This window comes from Pistacia vera, unplaced genomic scaffold (genome assembly GCF_008641045.1).
Source record: "Pistacia vera cultivar Batoury unplaced genomic scaffold, PisVer_v2 Contig35, whole genome shotgun sequence".
Lineage (NCBI taxonomy): Eukaryota > Viridiplantae > Streptophyta > Magnoliopsida > Sapindales > Anacardiaceae > Pistacia > Pistacia vera.
This window is the reverse complement of record NW_022196168.1, coordinates 1,584,818-1,604,679: the sequence shown is the minus strand read 5'-3', so window position 1 is coordinate 1,604,679 and position 19,862 is coordinate 1,584,818. Positions and strand designations below refer to the sequence as shown.

The following is a 19,862-nucleotide window of genomic DNA, read 5'->3' as shown; positions in this document are numbered from 1 at the left end:
TTGCCATCAGGACCGTCACCATATGTATCTTCTCTAAAGAGATAACAAAATGGGTCCTTTAATTAGTAATTAATAAGTCTAATTTGGAGATTTGGCCCGCACTTTTGAAGATTAGCCTTCACATTAAAGATAAATATATAAGAGTAAATGTAGTTGAAAGGTATAAAATCTTAAAAGGGGTTTTTGTTAATTTTGTGTTGTTCCACTTTTTTTTGGGAATAAACCAAAGGAAGAATGAGCATCTCACCTTCTGTGATAGCTATGGCATCTCCAATCACAAATTACATTAATTGTGGACTAAAATGGGGGCATGGTAGCATGCGTCGGCAACTATAATTGGATGATATTTTATTGGTACGGGAATGGTCATGTTTAATTGCAGGCCCAATAAGTTTGGTGATGAGGGCCCAATTCTGTTATATTATGATGTCTTTTGAATTAAAATTAGGGGTTTGATTTTTCGTCCCATCATGTTCTTCTTTAACTCCACCTTCTATTTTAAATATAAAATATTTTATTCTTTTTGTTTTTTAATGGTTTATCTTTATATTAAAGTGAATAAATTAATTTAATTAAATTAAAATTATTAGTGATTATCTAAACTTAAGTAGTTTTTCTTTTCAATGTTTGATCTTCAATCCGAAGATCTATTCCAAATTGGGCGGATCTGGGCCGGGCCTATTTCGATCCCAAACCGCCTTCTGAAAATCCGAACTACATAAATAGCGTCGAAGTCGAGGGAGCGATTATTAGCTAAATAAAAATGGACAGAGAGTGGGGTTCGAAGCCCGGCAGCGGTGGCGCGGCCTCTGCCCAGAATGAAGCCATCGACCGTCGCGAGCGCCTCCGCAGGCTGGCGCTGGAAACTATCGATCTCGCCAAAGACCCTTATTTCATGCGCAACCACCTCGGAAGGTAGGTCACTCCATCCATTTCCAGCTTAATTTGTTCGATGCAAGTAACTAAACTAATTATGTGATTTCTGTTGTGGGTTTTGTTTTGTTTGTAGTTACGAGTGTAAGCTGTGTTTGACATTGCACAACAATGAAGGTAATTATTTGGCCCACACACAGGGCAAACGACACCAAACCAATTTGGCTAAGCGAGCTGCTCGGGAAGCTAAGGAAGCTCCTGCTCAGCCTCAGCCCCACAAGCGTAAAGTTTCTGTTCGCAAGACAGGTATTTTTTCCCACTTCTCTCAACCGTTATGTCAAACACCTAGTCTGCATGATTATTGTGACGAGAAATAACTGATTTAGGTCAAATCGTTGCATAATTTCTTGAAAAGGAGAAAATTTTGATCTAATTTGAGTATACATGAGTTACATAAAATAGATGATATTGCGTATAATTTTAGAATTGAGGGTATTATGTGATCGTCACTAAGGGTACTGTGTGATTGTTGTGGGGTTAATTAACCAGGTTGGTATTTATATCGAAAATTTGTGAGAGTTAGCTTTTTAGCTAAGTAGGTGCCCTAATTTGATGCACCGCAGCGAATGCGAGCAATAAGCCATAAACTATTGGAGTTTGATCACTACCGCTTTGTTTAGAGTAAGGTACTCCAACGACTGAGCAGTCATTTTATTTTTGGTTTTAATAAATAGATGTTTTCTTATCTAATTAACCGCCCTGGTGTATTTCCTTTCTCCCTTGATTTCAAAACTCACAAGAATGGTTTATCCATGACCTTATCTATGAATTCTGCTCGTGAAGTCATTACTTTTGTGAGTGTTATTTGACTTTAATTTAGAAACAAGGCTAGGAGAGGTGTATCCATAAGCCGACAATGATGTGTTCAGGTCACTTTGAGTTGTGCAACCATTTTTTATATTTTTTGGTTGATAACATTGAGAATGTTTTTGATATATATTTTGTTTTAACTATCTCACTGATTTCTATTATCCTTTCCACTTGATTCTGCAAGAATTGTGGTTTATCAATTATCCATGACTTTAGAAATATTTTTCTTGAATATACAAACTAATATGTATATATGTGGTGATCATGCAGTAAAAATTGGTAGGCCTGGGTATCGTGTGACAAAGCAATTTGATCCAGAGACGAAGCAGAGATCTCTCCTTTTTCAGGTGCATGATAATTCTTTTTTCATCTTTTATAAGAAACTGTATTGTCTTTTAGTTGAGTTTGGGATCGGGACAAAGTTGGATTGGACTGTTTTAAGTGATTTTTGTGTTGGCCCCATGTTTTGTGGCATTTTAAGCGATTGGACTAATAGTACCAAATCCAAAAATTAATACTATGGTATTGGACCGCCATATGTGGGACACCTTAGGATTGGACTTAATAACTCTAAAAATTAAGCATTTTTGTTATAGTTGACTTGAAATCATTGTTTTTAATTTTTTTTAGTTATTCTAAACCAAATAAATATATTTCATTTTATTTATAACATCATTCTGCTAATTGAATTAGCAAACAAAAGCTAAAATATTGTTATTTAATATTAATTAACTATAAAAATTCAATTGTCTACCAATTTATATTACTTAAAGTTTTTTTATATATATGAGAACTTATATTCATAGTCCGGATCCATAGTTTTACCAAACAAGAGATAGAAGTATAGGTAGTCCAGTCCAATTCCAATCACAAAAAATAGTCCAGTCCTGCCTCCCAAATGCACCCTTAACTGTTTTAATCGATTGCTCTTCAATGCTGTAATGCATCATTTATTCTACTTCTAGGTAATGATAATTTGGTTTCGCTGCAGATTGAGTATCCTGAAATAGAAGATCTATCAAAACCAAGGCATCGATTTATGTCATCTTTTGAGCAGGTAGGGTCCATATTTTATTCAAGTTCGGAGCCTAATGCCTTTTTCATGATATTCTATATTTATAATCTTTTCCTTTCCGAATTTTATTGCACTCCATGTAGACTAATAAAAAGTTCTAATTATCCTCCACCTCTGCTTACACAAGATCGTGTACTAATCTTTTTTTATTATTACACAGAGAGTTCAACCATTTGATAAGAGATTTCAGTATCTTCTGTTTGCAGCAGAACCATATGAGATCGTAGCTTTTAAGGTAAATCAACCATCTTCTTGCATGCTTCTGATCTTTTCATCTTGTGGAAATATTGGCTATTTCTTATTGTTTAATTTATGTCTCAGGTTCCTAGCACAGAGATTGACAAATCCACTCCCAAGTTCTTCTCACATTGGGATCCAGACTCAAAGATGTTCACGGTTAGTATGCTTCTAACTGTCCTTTGTTCTTCCATTTTGTCAGCTCCAGTCCATTCTGCTTGATGGGACCATTGATATGGTTGTTTTATGTGGGTTCAACCTTTGTCCTCTTTGATTTGCATGTAACTTCACATGGATTTTAGAAGTTTAAGCTAGTGGGTCCAGTTTTAGTTTTGACTTCTATTATAGATAGTTCCCTGCGTTCCTATGTTATGACTTAACAAAATCATGTTACTCAGCTGACTAGCTGAACTGGATCCAATTTTTGACACTGGCAGGATAGGAATTGATGNTAGTGGACCGCCCATATATGTGGGACACCTTAGGCTTGGACTTAATAACTCTAAAAATTAAGCATTTTTGTTATAGTTGATTTGAAATCATTGTTTTTAATTTTTTTTAGTTATTCTAAACCAAATAAATATATTTCATTTTATTTATAACGTCATTCTGCTAATTGAATTAGCAAGCTAAAGCTAAAATATTGTTATTTAATATTAATTAACCATAAAAATTCAATTGTCTACCAATTTGTATTACTTAAAATTTTTCATATATATGAGAACTTATATTCATAGTCCGGATCCATAGTTTTACCAAACAAGAGATAGAACTATAGATCGTCCAGTCCAATTCCAATCACAAAAAATAGTCCAGTCCTGCCTCCCAAATGCACCCTTAACTGTTTTAATCGTTTGCTCTTCAATGCTGTAATGCATCATTTATATTACTTCTAGGTAATGATAATTTGGTTTCGCTGCAGATTGAGTATCCTGAAATAGAAGATCTATCAAAACCAAGGCATCGATTTATGTCATCTTTTGAGCAGGCAGGTTCCATATTTTATTCAAGTTCGGAGCCTAATGCTTTTTTCATGATATTCTATATTTATAATCTTTTCCTTTCCCAATTTTATTGCACTCCATGTAGATTAATAAAAAGTTCTAATTATCCTCCGCCTCTGCTTACACAAGATCATGTACTAATCTTTTTTTATTATTACACAGAGAGTTCAACCATTTGATAAGAGATTTCAGTATCTTCTGTTTGCAGCAGAACCATATGAGATCGTAGCTTTTAAGGTAAATCAACCATCTTCTTGCATGCTTCTGATCTTTTCATCTTGTGGAAATATTGGCTATTTCTTATTGTTTAATTTATGTCTCAGGTTCCTAGCACAGAGATTGACAAATCCACTCCCAAGTTCTTCTCACATTGGGATCCAGACTCAAAGATGTTCACGGTTAGTATGCTTCTAACTGCCCTTTGTTCTTCCATTTTGTCAGCTCCAGTCCATTCTGCTTGATGGGACCATTGATATGGTTGTTTTATGTGGGTTCAACCTTTGTCCTCTTTGATTTGCATGTAACTTCACATGGATTTTAGAAGTTTAAGCTAGTGGGTCCAGTTTTAGTTTTGACTTCTATTATAGATAGTTCCCTGCGTTCCTATGTTATGACTTAACAAATCATGTTACTCAGCTGACTAGCTGAACTGGATCCAATTTTTGACACTGGCAGGATAGGAATTGATCTGACTGCAAAAAGTTTTTTTTTTTTTTGTTTTTTCCCCGAGTTTTTGTGAAGTTTTTCTTTCTATTTGAAATGTGCAGCTGCAGTTGTATTTTAAAACCAAACCACCAGAGGCAAGTAAACCGCAAGTGACCCCTGCAGCAAATGGCACCACAGCGCCAGGTGTTCCTCCAAGGCCTCTATCCCAAGCTCCACCGCCACCGCCTCCTCCTCCACAAGGATTACCACCAGGCGTGCCTACTGGAAATCCACCTAGAGTCCCACCTCCGCCAATGAGTGGATCATTACCTCCTCCTCCCCCTCCAATGGGCAATGGCCCTAGACCCATGCCTCCTGGTGGAGCTCCACCTGCTCCTCCACCCCCTCCTGGTGGCAGCGGGACAATGGCAAATTTCACTCCTGGTACTCAAATGGGTAGGCCTCCTCCTCAAGGTTTTATGGGCCAACAGATGCAGAATCAGGGTCTTCGTCCACCTCCACCGCCTCCTAACATGGGACAGTAATGTCTCCCTGACTTCTGGTTCATAGCATATCTTAAAGAAGTTGTCGTGCAGCTGGTTTTGATGCAGTGTGGATGCAAGTTGTCTAATCCCAAATTGCAGGTTGCGTGATACTTGATGCATTAGATATACTGTTGGTTATCATATCTGATGTGTCAATTAAATTGAGAACTGCATCTCAATAGTTAGGTTGAAACTGTACTTCTAGTTTTTGTCTTTCTGACTTCTGTATTATTTTTTTCCCCCAAGAAATGAGTACTGTTCAGAAAGTGAAGTTGCGAAAAAGTAAAAAAGGTAAACTTTACAAAAGTGTTTTTGGAGCGAAGTCTGGTGTGAAATGTAAAATTTGGCTTAGAGCTGCATTTGTGGATTGATACAGCCATCTCTAAACTATCAATCAGACTAGAAGATGTTGAATTGTACTCAGCCAACTGATAATTTATGCTACATTACAAATGCAAAGTGTATGATACAAAATTTAATCAATCAATTCTTTAAAATATTGACAGAATCTGTTGTTTTGGGTCTTATAGCTTCAATCTGCAGAAAATATAGAACTCCAGTGCACCCGTTATTTAAATTTTAAATTGATAACTGGAGTGATCATTGACTCTGATTTTTATAGTAAGTAATACGTTGCAAAGTCTCTTCAGGCACTGAAGGGTGACCATTGGCCATTGAGGCTCTCATCCAATCGGCAGTTCTAATCCAATTTATTGTAATCAATTAGTTAACATGTTTCGTAAATTTTCCTGATTATATTATGTAAAGTAGACTCCTTAAGTTGGCGCCTGTAAATATATCAAACTCGAGGTTATTCCACCGTAATGATTAAGCATCAAACTTCAATTTGCATCAAGATCATGGATGGCATTTGAGCTTCCCACCCTGATACCTTCCAGTGCATCATTTGGTTCACTTTTGGAAGATCGGCCAAATTCATCTACCTTATATCCATCAATTCCAGACTATTTTACTTCGTGCTCATGATAATCATATCAAATTCACGAATCATAAACTGAGCAGCAAGGCATAAAACATGAAATTTGCATGTGCTTCATTAGTCACAAAATGGAACCATTCATGGTCAGACAACACAAAATCTCTTACCATCAAACTCAGCTCTTTAATGCGCTTCTACAAGCCGATTTCTTCACAATACTTACAACCCCCATGTAATTATCACGCCTTTTGCAATACATCTACAATAGCCATTCGTGGAATGTCACCTGGCATGCTCAAAATGGGGAACCAAAGGACTAGGCAATATCCAAAACCTTTTAACTTGTAACGGGGAACACTTTCTTAATAAATTCCAAGAACCGCTGGGAGTAGAACGTAGGGTCTACAGCAGAGATGGATACAGAATCAAATTGAAGAGATTTGTATGCACGTTCAATCTTCTTAGACATGTTGTAATCTTGCAAAATATCAATGATACCCAGGTACAGAACAACATCATATGACTGATGAAATAGTTCTTCTTGCGTCCCAGGAATTAGCTGCGCCCTTGATGGCATGTTCACACCAAGCTGAATCTGCAGTCTGCTTAGCAAGTAATAGTTTAGGCAAAATAAAAGATAAAATTCATATACTGCCGGAACTTTTAGTAGATCTTAATTCATTTACAACAAATAAATGAAGCTGATCAAATTAGGTATCTATAATTTTTAACTTGCATAGCATGTAACGTGTTTCATACTTTGACATCAAGCATTCTTGGTTTCATTGGAGAGTAAACTTTGTATGCCTCATTTTGTTATGATTTATCAATCTGACAGGGGGGTCCATAAGGTACCCAAATCTGCTAAGGCAACTTTGGAGGGATGAACAGTCTCCTAAGTTTTCATAATGCAAGGATATTCTAATATGGCTTTGGTGATGATATAATAGTAATAGGAAAAAGCCATCTGTTAGGTGCCAAGATATAATACCTTGCTGTACCAGGGAGAAGGAGATCCACCTCCTCATAACCAGCAGATGATGCTCGCAACCGACTACCTCTGATGTGAGGGCCCACAACAACACTATTATCATCCGTTCCACGAGGGACCAAAACAAGGCCTTCTGGGTAGTTGGAGATTTCGTCCTCTATAGATTTGACAGTGGAACACCACCAAAAAATTGATATCAGTTTATTCTCCTAATAGATTGCACAGCTATGCAAGCTATATTAACAAGATGTTTAATTTCAGAGCAGAATCAAAGGATAGATCAATTATGAGGTGTCTAGGTCATGTACTATTGAGTAAAATGCATTGTTTCTTATCCACCCATTAGACGACACACAATATAGGTAAGAAAACCAAGTGACTCATTCCAGTCTAAGCAATCAGTTTCTTGTGCACCACACAGAAACAGCCCACTGTTTCACTTGGTTCTTACTGAGAATTTATAGGTGGTTCCACTTTATTTAAGTCAGAGGCATACAGACCTTGATCTGGAAACTTCAACGAGCAATATTATAACTTTGACCAAAATAACTCTACTTAGATTCTATTTAACAACTCTCGTTTTCATTACAATTCTATCCACCAAAACGCTACTGTATTTTATGCATGGGTTCAACCTTACTGGATGCATCTTTTTCTCTACACCGACTATGTTATCTAATAACCATGAAAGGATTTAGTTAATTTATCTCCTTTTGAATTTTACTCCAAGCAGACTAAGCTGGCCTGCATGAATTGCTAATACAACATTAGACTGTAAATCTGATGCCTACCATCCTCTGCAACAATTCCCAATCCATCTGCTTGCATATTCATGAGAGACCGCAAGTGCTGGGGAGCTCGATAATGCACACCCAGCAAAAGGCTGTAATCCATAATGTGTTGAGCTTCCAAAAATTTGCTGTCGATTTCTATCTGCCTGCATAATGATAGATATGCAAATAAAAACATAACCAACAGAACCACGATGGTGTGCATCAAATAAGTTAGATATTATATTGATAAAATACAAAGCATTTATGTTAATTACAAGTATAACACTAGTAAATTAAAAAATTTAGGTCTGATATTTGGAAAGGCTAGCCATCTATATTCTCGCAAATGAAGGCTATGGAGTTCCAATAAATTAGTTCATATAATATTTTAGATAAAAGGAAGACTAATAACATCAGTACACCTCTCCAAATTATATAAAGTCTCTCACCACACAAAGAAATAGGAAGTCCTCCAGTAGTTCATATGTCATTTTGAAGACAAATATACAATGATGTCGCAGTTTAGGAGGTAGGAGGTATCACTTACGTTAATAAAGCTTCTCTCCAAGAAGGTTCCAAATAAAAGCTGTAGTTTAGATCCAAATCCTTTAGTGTTGTGTTCTCGTCAATTTCAATGTTGTCTGTTGAGCGCCCCAATGATGAGCCCTTCAAATCAAATCTCCGATGGATCCTTAGTTCTGTGCAGAACATATTTCCCATCACTACAAAGCGAAACTGCGAAGTATGAATTAGTTTACAACTATTAGCGTCTTGTGATAAAGAGATTTCAACATTCTTGAAAGCAGGTTCCATGAACAGTAGCAGTGAGGTAAGCCATGGAAAACCCAACTATTAAACAATGTCATATTGGCTTGTAATAATATATAGGAGAAAGAAATTTCTGAGAGCATACATGAAAAGGATCATCCTGAAACTAACAGTATATCAAGTTAACAGTATGGGGAAAGCAGTAATTCACAGTGTTTATTACCTTTTGACCACTTGAAGGTTTGATCCTGTGAAGACCAAAAAATTTTGTTATGAGTGTGTTTTCATATGACCTCACATGATGATGATAATTTGGGAGCATTCTTAGAAGAACCTACACATTAGGAGACAGTTACTAGAAGCTAAAATCATTAAAGAAAACAGAAATAAGATAATGAGATAGATATAGAACATCAAAGATGGTAAATTATGAATGTATCATTTATTAGTATAAAAATGCTCAATTGAAAAGCATATGCAAGACGCATGCGATGAATGCTGTGTGTGGCAGGACAAATAATTAGTTAGTTATCTCCAAACTGTAAAAAACACCCAAGTTCTTCCTCTCCATTTTTGAATCCTGGATCCTACTTCTTCTCCCTATAAACTATTTTAATGATCCGTATTAGAAGTGATAATGTAAACTAAGATTTATTGCAAACAAGTTCAAAAAAATAATTATTGCCTGAAAATTTTTGTTTTTGCAGTTTACAATATAATGAAACAGAAAAACTGGAATAACAAAACAAAAGACGAACACAAGCACTAGACTGAGAAGGAAAACCTTCACTTCAGATTTCCGGAGTGTCTTAATCATGAAACGATCATCTTGGGAAAGGAAAAAGACACTACCGCTTTTCCCAGGAGAAGAAAGTTCCCTGAGAGCATCATTTCCACAAATGGACATCATGTAGTCAGCTGCGTTAATTTTGAACATCTCCCTTAAATTCCTGTAACGAGTATTTAGAATGAAATGCATAAGAAAAATATGGGAAATTATAGCTTGAGATCCACAGAGAAATATACAATAGATATTTTGAACACCAGAGCAAAGAATTACAAGTCATCACTAATAGCTTTTTCCGAATATTTTTTTCCTTTTTTCAAAATCTAAAGAACAGTCAGGCATATGCTTATGAGTCCCAAACAAAAAACAAAAAAAAAAATCTGTTAAGAGTGTAAGAAGAATTAATTCACAAAATCTTAGCTAAATACAGGTTCCCTCTGTCACGCACTACTATAAGAGCAAACTAAAGCATTTGACCACATACTGGTAAAATAAATTGTTCCTTATAGTGCTTACTGATTATAGAGTTGAAACGAAGCACACAAGCATTTTATGCTTCATTTACGATCAATTAAATATGAAGAATATGACAGCAAGTAGTCCACTTCTTTAGAAGAGATTGTGTCATATAAGATTTATTGCAAACAAGTTCAAAACATGACTTATTTTCTGAAAAAATTGTGTTTTACAGTTTACAAATATAATGAAACGTCAAAACTGGAAAAATTAATGAGCCACCAAGAAAACAAAGCAGACCCATAACATAGGCGGGCTGCAAACTAATTTTTGAACTGAAACAAAATGAGAATTATTTAGTAACCTGAAAACCATCGGGCAATAGTCTTTCCACTTGAAATCTTCTGATTGATGAGTCGGAGTTAGTTGAGACCCTTCTTTCGGAAAATTCATCCAAAAACTTGCCCGCGGACCAAAGTCTGATGCTCGAACTTCTCGCCTTTGTACAGGAGTTATTTTCCCCACAGTATATCTGACCAAATAAAAGCATGTTGTAGCTTCAAGATTTCAAAACAATATAATGAGTAATGACACAGAAAACAACCAAGATAACATTTACATTATTTCTAAACCAAGTGTAATCTGTTTTTTCATGAGTTACACACAATGGACATCATTAAATAAAATTATTAATTACCTCATTTAAGTAATAGCATAAAAATGTGTAGTAGCACACATGCTAAGTAGATACACTTTTAGTTGCCTATAAAAGGAATTCGCTAAATGGGGTTGTTAAGAATAGAAACAAAGAGCATACTACTAAGTAATCCTATAGTGATTGACGAAGAAAAGCATAAAGCTATCAGGAAATCATGCAATATACTTGCAGAAAATATGTTTCTTTTTTTCATCAAAAAAGGGATCTCTAATTAATTGTCAAGTGAGGGAACATAATATGACTAAGAAAAAGAAAGCATACCTGATTCCAAGTTGTAAACTAAGCATTAAATCATAACTCCTGTGACCTTTAATGATTGTTTCGCCAGGTCTCTTAACTTCTTTCACTAGTTTTTTTTGTCGGCGTTTCTCTCTTCTAGAGGATTGTGAAAAACTGTTATTTAAAACAAGTTCACTGATCAAAACACCTTGCATATATTCACGTTCCAAGATTGGTGGTACGTTTGTATCACTCTCTTTCTCCCTGCCTTCTGAGAAAGATTCAGATAACTCTAATGATGAATCATGTCCAATCACCTTTTCGATAGATACCTCAAGGCTCCAACGCCTTTCCAGTGAAACATTTCTGCCACGAGACTGCTCCAAATTTATTAAGTTCCCCTTGGAGAGTTTATCAGCTGAAATACGACGAGATACTCGGTTCCCACCAACCTTGGCATTTGCCATATCCACTGAAGAAGTATGATGGGCATTTGCATGCATTTGCTTTCTCAAATCTGGCAATAGTCCTCTTTTTCTCAGAGCATCAAGGTACAGTTCTTGTGAAGCTGAAACCCGGCTGCCATTGGGATAAAATGATCCTTTCCCATCTTTTAAACCTCGTGACCAAGTTCCAACATAGCTACCACCATCACTCCATGTATACACTCCAAATCCATGCATCATACCATTTAACCAGCTCCCTTCAAATGAGTCTCCATTTCTCCAGGTAAGAGTTCCTTTCCCTGACATTTTCCCTCCTTTCATATTTCCCAAATAAACGTTGCCATTAGCCCAGGTATACTTACCAGGCCCTTCAGGTGTTCCCTGGATCCAAGAGCCTTCAAAGACATCTCCATTTGGGTAAACTTGATACCCCAACCCATGTTTGAGATTCAACTTCCATCTTCCCTTAAAGGTCAAACCATCAGAGCCAGTATAAGTTCCTGTGCCATGAATATAACCAACTGAAAATTCACCCTCATAAACAGCTCCAGAAGGCCATAGAATTTTTCCATTTCCATGTCTCATCCCACGTCGCCATTCACCCTCATATATACAACCATCTGTCCAAACATATTTCCCTTGTGCTTCAGGTACATTGCCCAGTAATGACCCAGAATAAGATTCCCCATTGGTTCGTAAGAGCTCCCCGAATCTAAAACCGCTGCTTTCAGTAGTATGGACAGCTTCACCATTGGTCAATCCAGATATATGCTCTTTGTCAGAGATGGCATCAAGAGACTTTGTTCTATCTGCACAAGTAAGTGCTCCTTCGGCTTTACCAGCAATGGCCACAGGGCCAGACATGCATAATGCCTCAAAGGTTACAATTCCTTACAAGGTAATATGTCACTATGACAAGTAGAGATGTCATAGAAATAGCTTACAATGAAATCTGATGATAATTTTGAAATCCCTTGTCGTTTGAGCTATGAAAACCACAGAAGATAAACACTTATCAATAGTTGCCGAATAAAGGATTTCAAAAAGCATAAGATGACATCCCAGAAAGAGTCCTGCTTCTCAGTTACGGATCAATAAAAAAAAGAAAATGAAATGCATTCAAACAAAACACAAAAAGGTACTTTTTTCCACCAAATATGCTCATTCAAAGTTATGGAAGAACAAAGTACGATTCCCAGGCTATAACGACAAGAATGTATATGAGGGGTAAAATGAAAAATATAAGCTGTGCAGTTAAATAATTAAAGTCAACTGTGAGGCAAAAGCAGAGTGTCCACTATAATAAATCATGCCAGTAACTGTAGATAGAAACTTCCATATCAATTAAAATATTCCTTCTAAAAATCTTTCAGCCTCTCCAATAGCGATGCAGAGAACCTATTTGTGATATTCACAAATAATTTGTTTTAAAAAGAATAATTTCACTCAGAAACTTTTTCAAAACATGTTCATACTCATGTTTGGGAACAAAAGTAAAAATAAAAATAAAGAAAGAAGAAAAAGAATTGAATCTCCTAAAAACCGCCTCTTAAGTTCTCAAAAGAATGCAGCAGAGACAATTAAATTACCCAACAAAGCACAAACTGTCAATTGATTCGCATAGCCAGACGTGTAGCCATAAGAAAATTACTACATGTTTCTTATTAAATGAAAAATAGAAAGAATGAATCCCTTTCAGCTTTAATCTGCAATAAAAACACGCATTTAATCCACACCAGATGCTTCATAGTAAATTTTCTTTAGCTTCACCTTCTCTCTACAAAAATCCAGCCACATAGCTTAGCTTGCATACAACACACACACAAAAATATATATATCTAATAATATTTAAAATCATTTCCATAACAAATCGTAAGATAAATCAAAAAAGAAATAAATTGAAAATTTAACAGCAGGTGAAGTATAAGCAGATGATGAAGAGAGAGGAAGAGGAGTAGTACCTTTCAATGGCGGAAAAGAAGGGAGGAGAATCACAAAAAAAAGATGACGGTGAAGTGGTAGTTCGGTGGTTGTTAAGAGGAGCTGACTAAGTTTGATGGAAGGTTTTACTTTTATGAAGTCTTAAGACATTGACGATATTTGGATCGAATCCCAAGCAATGTAGACGTAGAGCTTACTGTCTGTTTGCGTTAGCCAAACATTAACACAAAGTAGGAGGCGTAATAACCCCCAATGATGACGCTGTTGAAAAGCCTAGTTGTAAAACCATTAAGGTAAACGCTTTTAATCAAATCAATTCAAGACTGTAATACTCTTGACAAAGATGTTTGATACTTGCACAAGAAGATAATTTTAACTGAAATCCGTTTTTTTATTTTTTTTGTAATTTTTATAATATAGTTGATATTATTATGTCATGAGTTTATATAAAATATATTTAAATAATATCTATATAATGTCATAAACATATATTATCCATTAATGTTTGGGTTTGAAATTATTAATTCTTTATATTTTTTTTCAAAATTTTGACCGTTTTATATAGAATTTAAATATAATTTTTTTTAAACAAAAAATACAATAAATCTTGATAAAAATGAGTTCAATAATTTTTAATTCATAAATAGTTTTTAATATTATATCAAATGTATATAACTAAAAAATTTGAATTTTATTTTAGTTTTTAAAAATTATTTTTAAATTAAAAATGAGAAAAATAAAATTTATATTTAGAATAATTTGATTTTTCAAATAAAATAAAAGTGATGCATAAATTTTATTTTATTTACTCATATTTAGACAATGACTGCATTAGCAGAAGACAATTCTGGAGCCGGTCAATTTTACTACAGTTTGCTGTTTTGACAGTTGAAAAGAAATACTCAAGAGCTGATGTTTTAATCACTAATGTAATTAGTGTTAATTAACAAAGGGGCGCCCCAATTAACAAGAAGGTGGTGCCCATGCTTACCTCTTATGGCAATTAAAATTAAATAATGAGTGAAGAGGGATAAGAAGGCGATAAATACGTCGCTTGTGGATCCTCTGTAGCTCACGTAGGATAAACAAAATTTTGACTTGGCTTGGTTTGTGCTCGATTGTGATTTGTTGGCTTGGCCCCACTATATCAACGTAAAGTTTTCTAACCTAAAAGGAAGCCGTCTTTTTTGTAACTTGCATCAGGGGCAGGCGTACATATCAATTTGAAAGTTGTTTACCAGATTTTTAAAATACTCTTTTCACTAATTATTATTGTAGACTGCTAATTACCTAATAATAACTCTTGTAATTATTATATTTTTTTCCTTTTTAAAAATAATAAAAATCTAGTAAAGTTTTGTCATAAAACGTTTTTTAAACAATTATTTTACATGCAAACGTTTGGTATAATTACATTTTCAAACACATCTTAAATGTGAGATGAGTTTAGTCCCTACGGCACTGCTGAATGTTTTAAATACATTAATTTAATATAAAAATTAAGGAAAATGCTTTTCTTATAAAAAGTGTTTTAAGGATTCTTATATATATTATAATTGGGGTATCCAGACTAGTTTGCACGGATTATTATAATCGAGATGTCCAGACTACTTTACGCAGACCTCAATTAATCTTCGAGGTCAATTGAACATCTTATAAACTCAATGTTTTAAATAAGTCATTGGACTTCGCAATCGGTTGAAAAAAGCCAAAAACCGTTGGCTTGGACATTGCTAACGTGAGCATGTCTCCTACCAAAGAAAACTCCACGCTACAGTGTATATGACATTTTAGCAAACGGTGTTACTTTAAGGGTAGTAATCTGGAATAAATGAAACAAATGGTATCAACTTGCTACTACTCTAAACCTCATGCGGAAACATGTGACAAGAATAATTAAATCAATCCAATTACTTTTTTATCCCTATACAAAATTAAATAATTAACTGTCTATTATCCCTTAGTTAAATGATTTTGAAATTTTATCCACGATTTACGAATTGATAATCTCTCTAATATTTATCTAATTTGGAATACTTCGGTCCCCTCCACTATTTATAATGGAGATTGGTTGATGATGATAATAATGGGACCTTATCTTGTAATTAAAAAGGAGATTACTTTTAATTTTCAATAGTGCTCAAGTACCAAGTAGCTTCTTCCGCTTTATAAAATGTTAAATAAATACATATTTAAGTTAAAGTTTAGTTTTGTACGGGTTTGGTGATTATAATATAGTCTCGTTCAGAGGGATCATTACCCACTCATTAACTAACTGATTAGGTTTATATTTTTTAACCTCACCGTAATAACATATCTACAATGACAGTAAATATATAATATTGTTTATATGTTAATGCAACAATATCTTTAGTCTATGTTACCAAATCAGATTATTTAATCTGAGAAGATTAAGTTTGGTGGAATATATATATATATATATATATATTTTAATCGAGATGTTTAGATCAGTTTATACGTATTTCAATTAATTTTCAGAATCTATTAAATACCTTATAAGTCAAAAGGATCAGATAAATTACAATATTATTATAGTAAATAGTCCTAACGTTTGAATTTAAAAACTTAAGGAAGTGAACAAACTTCCTTAATCGTCGCGTTTATCCTTTAAGATTTATTTATATATTAAATTACAACATCAAATTAATTTTGATGCTAGTTGCCATGCAACTTGTCTTTTGTAACCATTAACTATATTATCAGAAAGTTGAAAAACAAAAACAGTGCAAGAGTACTCGGCATGTACGCATTCAACTCATCAAGAAATAAAACAAATTTGTTTTTTTTACATTAATTACATGTTGTTATTATTATATTCTAATGCCGACATGAAAAATTAATATTTTAAGTCATAGTTTATTATATATGTAACAATTATTTATAGCTCAAAGTGTTCATACCCATTGATTTTAATAACCTCTTTCACTCTTTGGTTAGAATATTATAAAATTTCCACGAGAAAAATTATTGGGGTACAAAAATATGAAGTAGATCGATGACGTCTATATGTTGGCCATTTCTCAGTTAATAAAATTTATTTAAAACAATAAAAAATTAAAGAGCATATGACAGGAATTTTAAACATAAACTTTCGACAACTCTGGATGTATTAATTATTGTAAGCTCAGGTGGGGCAATCTAAGGACAGGGGCCGGATTTAATTTCATTTAACTATAAAATATGTTAAAATAAGATATTAATCTTGTAATATATATTATGCTTTAAAAAAATGGTTAAATTGATGTTGTTTAATGTAAATGATGAATTTATCTAATCTTTGGTGGAATCTAGAAGGGTTTAACATGTTGTATATACCATTAGCAACTGAGAATAAAGATGTAAAAAAAAAAATTAATATATCGTTATAGCTCAACAATTAATAGATGAGATTACATTACTTAAATTAAGTTCCATGATAATGGCCTTGCAACTTGTCTAGCTAATGCATTGAACGCATCAAAATGTTTCTTAATATAATATGTACATAAATGATTTTTTCTCGTTTTACTATAAAGTTTGTGGTTAAGCTAATAATTTATAATTACAAGTCGTAATTTGGTCTAACCACTACTGAAATTTTAGAAGAGTAATGCTACAGCCATCGAAGGTTACGCACCGAATCTGTGCACCGAATGACGTGACAAAATCTTGACCGTTGATTCATTATCAGTTAATATTAATCAACGGTCAGGATTTTGTCACGTTATTCGGTACACAGATTCGGTACACAACCTTCAGTGACCCTATCATTTTCGATTTTCGAATAGGATTATTTCTAAGAAATTGAAAAAAAAAAAAAAAAATTGTTAGTTAATACAATATATGTATTTCCCAGTTATAGGTGAATTAGTTAAGTAGGGTAAGAAGCGGTGGGCAAAAGTTGATCAGGTAAACTAAAAGCAAGTTAAGTTGTGGTTAATGGTTTGATCTCAAATACTAATTAAATCCAATAATTAAGGAGACATGCACACCTAGGTAGCACATGTGGAACGCATTTGATGACTGCACAGCATCTAATATCATCTTCCACATGTTGGATGATATTCGTTTGGCATATTGTAACGTATTGTGGACCAAAATGGAAGAACAAAGTGTGATATGTATTCTCTCTTTTACATTTGCATCAATTCCTTCAATTATTTATTTATAGTTGTGCAACTTCAACTCTTCATTCTAAATCCTATCAAGATTCTCTCTTGAACCCTAATACTGTTGGAGTTGTTGGTCGCTTCAATAATAAGGGGTCACGCAGATGTCTATTCTATGAAGAGTCTAAGTAATTAAACTCCTAACTTGGTTTGGGCTTAGGAAAAATGGATTCTTGTAATATTAGGTTTTCTTTTTTAAAGCAAGTATATAAACTTATTTGTTTCTTGTATGAGTGTGATAATAAATCATAGAATAAATACATTCATTGTAACGAAAGAGGTGAAAAAATATTTCAATAATATTGACTTTCATACCAGGATAAATCGCACGTATTTTTTTTTAAGTAAATGCAAATATAACAATCACACAACATGATATATATTTTAATTTTTAGATGAAATGAGGGTCGTAATCCTATGAAGATAAGATAAGAAGTAAAATGGTTGACACAAACAAAATAGATATTTATATATAGTAGCATTATAATGTCAAATATGGGTAATGTTTCCACAACTACATAATAATTAAAAATTAACCAACCCACCCCACAATCCACCTTTGAAACGCCACTTGTAGACTCCACTTTTAAGATGCCTATCCAATCTAATATGCATGCTTCACTTTATGAAGAGCAAATTTGGTATATGATCCTTATACCTAACAATTAATTGCATTTTAATGGTGCCACTTTTAGTATATATTATATATAGATGTGCAATCTGGTACAAGCACATGGACATGGTAATCTCTGAGTAAACTCGGTCGGTAGCATGTGATTTTGACAGATGAAGATAATGCCACTCAGTCTCACCAAAAAAAATTATACGTCTTTTGGTTTTGGCCTTCCTCTCTCACATGATTATATGATAGAGAAATAATGGTCGGTTCATAATTCTACTAAACCATTTATCACTTTCTTCTCTCGTGCCGGCTACCGACCATCTCCACCGCCGATTTCTTTTATATATATATATATATATTTGTCCAATATTAGTAGCATGTCTGATGAGCTCATAAGTCCTATATATATAATTACCAAAATATCATATGCTCATTTGTCCACCTGTATAAATAATAAGGTTTTCCCAATAAGCTAGGATCATGTTCGTGTGAAAATGTCTTAGGCACTATGCTATTTAAAAAGGGTTATTTATAGATAATGTATTAATTGATGTTTACCAGTATGTTATACGTATAATATTATTTCATTATAAATCATAGTATAATAAATTAGGGATGACTTTCTCTACCTATTCCTATTGCTGATTTTATCTGTCGCAACCTTCCCCTACGTATTCATTGAGGAGAGGACCAATTGCTAATTTGGTTATTATGGTACTGTAATTTAAGGGATCATTGAAACATACTTATTGTGTTGTATTAATAACGCGTGGTGTAGAGAAGAAGATGGATGATCCATCTTACTGGTGGGGTGGGTAATACATCGTCATCACCCTTTATAATGATTGTCAAAATGAAGTAGAAGAAATCCTCATGCTAATATTGAATAATTACGTTCTTGGTTGTAAGTGATACAGGTAAACTCGCATTATCAACTTTTCAGAAACATTGTGACTCTTTTGTATGAAGAAATTAAGACTGGAGGTGTCGGTTTATGGATGTTATGTCCTACATGCTTCAACTTTTTACAGTTGTCACTTGTCACTCACCAACCAAACTTCGTAGAGTATGGCTTTTGATGCGGCCTCATGTGCCATGTCTGCGTTTCACATAATAATGAGTAGACGACTTTTCCTTTAAATATTGGTTTAATGGTAATTTCCAAAAGTCATTTTATTATTCAAATGTTATTTTTTCCGATCATCACTCACCAAAATCCCTTAAACCCTACTCTCGTTGACCTCTCCAATCACCAACATTCAAACGATTAGGGTTTACGCAACCGCTATTTCCAAGTCAAATTCGATCAATCTCAGCTACCAAAAGTCAACTTTCACCACTAAAAGATTCATCGGTCTCCTCTATTTAAAAACCTCAACAGTCTAGATTGAGTTTGTTTTTTATTCGCTGTCGAAATAAAAATTTGGATAATAAAATGATATTTTAAGAATATGTGGGTGAGAAAGTGTCATTAAACTATTACTTGAGTGGGAAAAAGTCGTTAACTCTAATTCAATAATACGATACAGATTAAATCTTGTTTCAAAGAATAGAGATAAAAACAATAAGGAGGGGCTTTTTACACGGCCATGAGCCATTTATAATCTATAAGTTAACTAATGTATGGGAATAACTATAACTATGCTGCCAACCAATTGCTGTAGAATCGGATGCTTTAATGATTGTGGCATCTGAGGGACATAGTACGTACGTTTACACCAGACAATACATAAAAACACTGCCACATTAAATTAATTCCATGAGACCATGACAATTTTAACAA

At 34.0% G+C, this 19,862-nt stretch overlaps 2 protein-coding genes across 3 annotated transcripts; one reads left to right on the top strand and one right to left on the bottom strand.

Annotated features, from left to right (window-relative positions):
• The first annotated feature begins 616 nt into the window (after window positions 1–616).
• On the top strand, window positions 617–5,702 carry LOC116139341 (splicing factor 3A subunit 2). Its single transcript, XM_031425022.1, has 7 exons — window positions 617–915; window positions 1,010–1,179; window positions 2,014–2,090; window positions 2,735–2,800; window positions 2,979–3,053; window positions 3,140–3,214; window positions 4,827–5,702. Exons 1-7 carry the CDS (start codon window positions 764–766, stop codon window positions 5,247–5,249), a joined length of 1,038 nt encoding a protein of 345 aa, XP_031280882.1. The 5' UTR covers window positions 617–763; the 3' UTR covers window positions 5,250–5,702.
• A 118-nt stretch (window positions 5,703–5,820) lies between these two features.
• LOC116139340 (phosphatidylinositol 4-phosphate 5-kinase 9) lies at window positions 5,821–13,522 on the bottom strand. Of its 2 annotated transcripts, none has more exons than XM_031425020.1 (9): window positions 13,309–13,522; window positions 10,944–12,333; window positions 10,329–10,496; window positions 9,506–9,671; window positions 8,945–8,969; window positions 8,501–8,675; window positions 7,972–8,117; window positions 7,181–7,337; window positions 5,821–6,791 (listed from the first exon to the last, which is right to left on the bottom strand). In XM_031425020.1, exons 2-9 carry the CDS (start codon window positions 12,209–12,211, stop codon window positions 6,527–6,529), a joined length of 2,370 nt encoding a protein of 789 aa, XP_031280880.1. In that variant the 5' UTR covers window positions 12,212–12,333; window positions 13,309–13,522; the 3' UTR covers window positions 5,821–6,526. The 2 variants fall into 2 exon arrangements, with proteins under 2 accessions (XP_031280880.1, XP_031280879.1); XM_031425019.1 differs by having other exon boundaries at window positions 8,501–8,688; window positions 8,945–9,055; window positions 13,309–13,521.
• Between the last annotated feature and the right edge of the window lie 6,340 nt (window positions 13,523–19,862).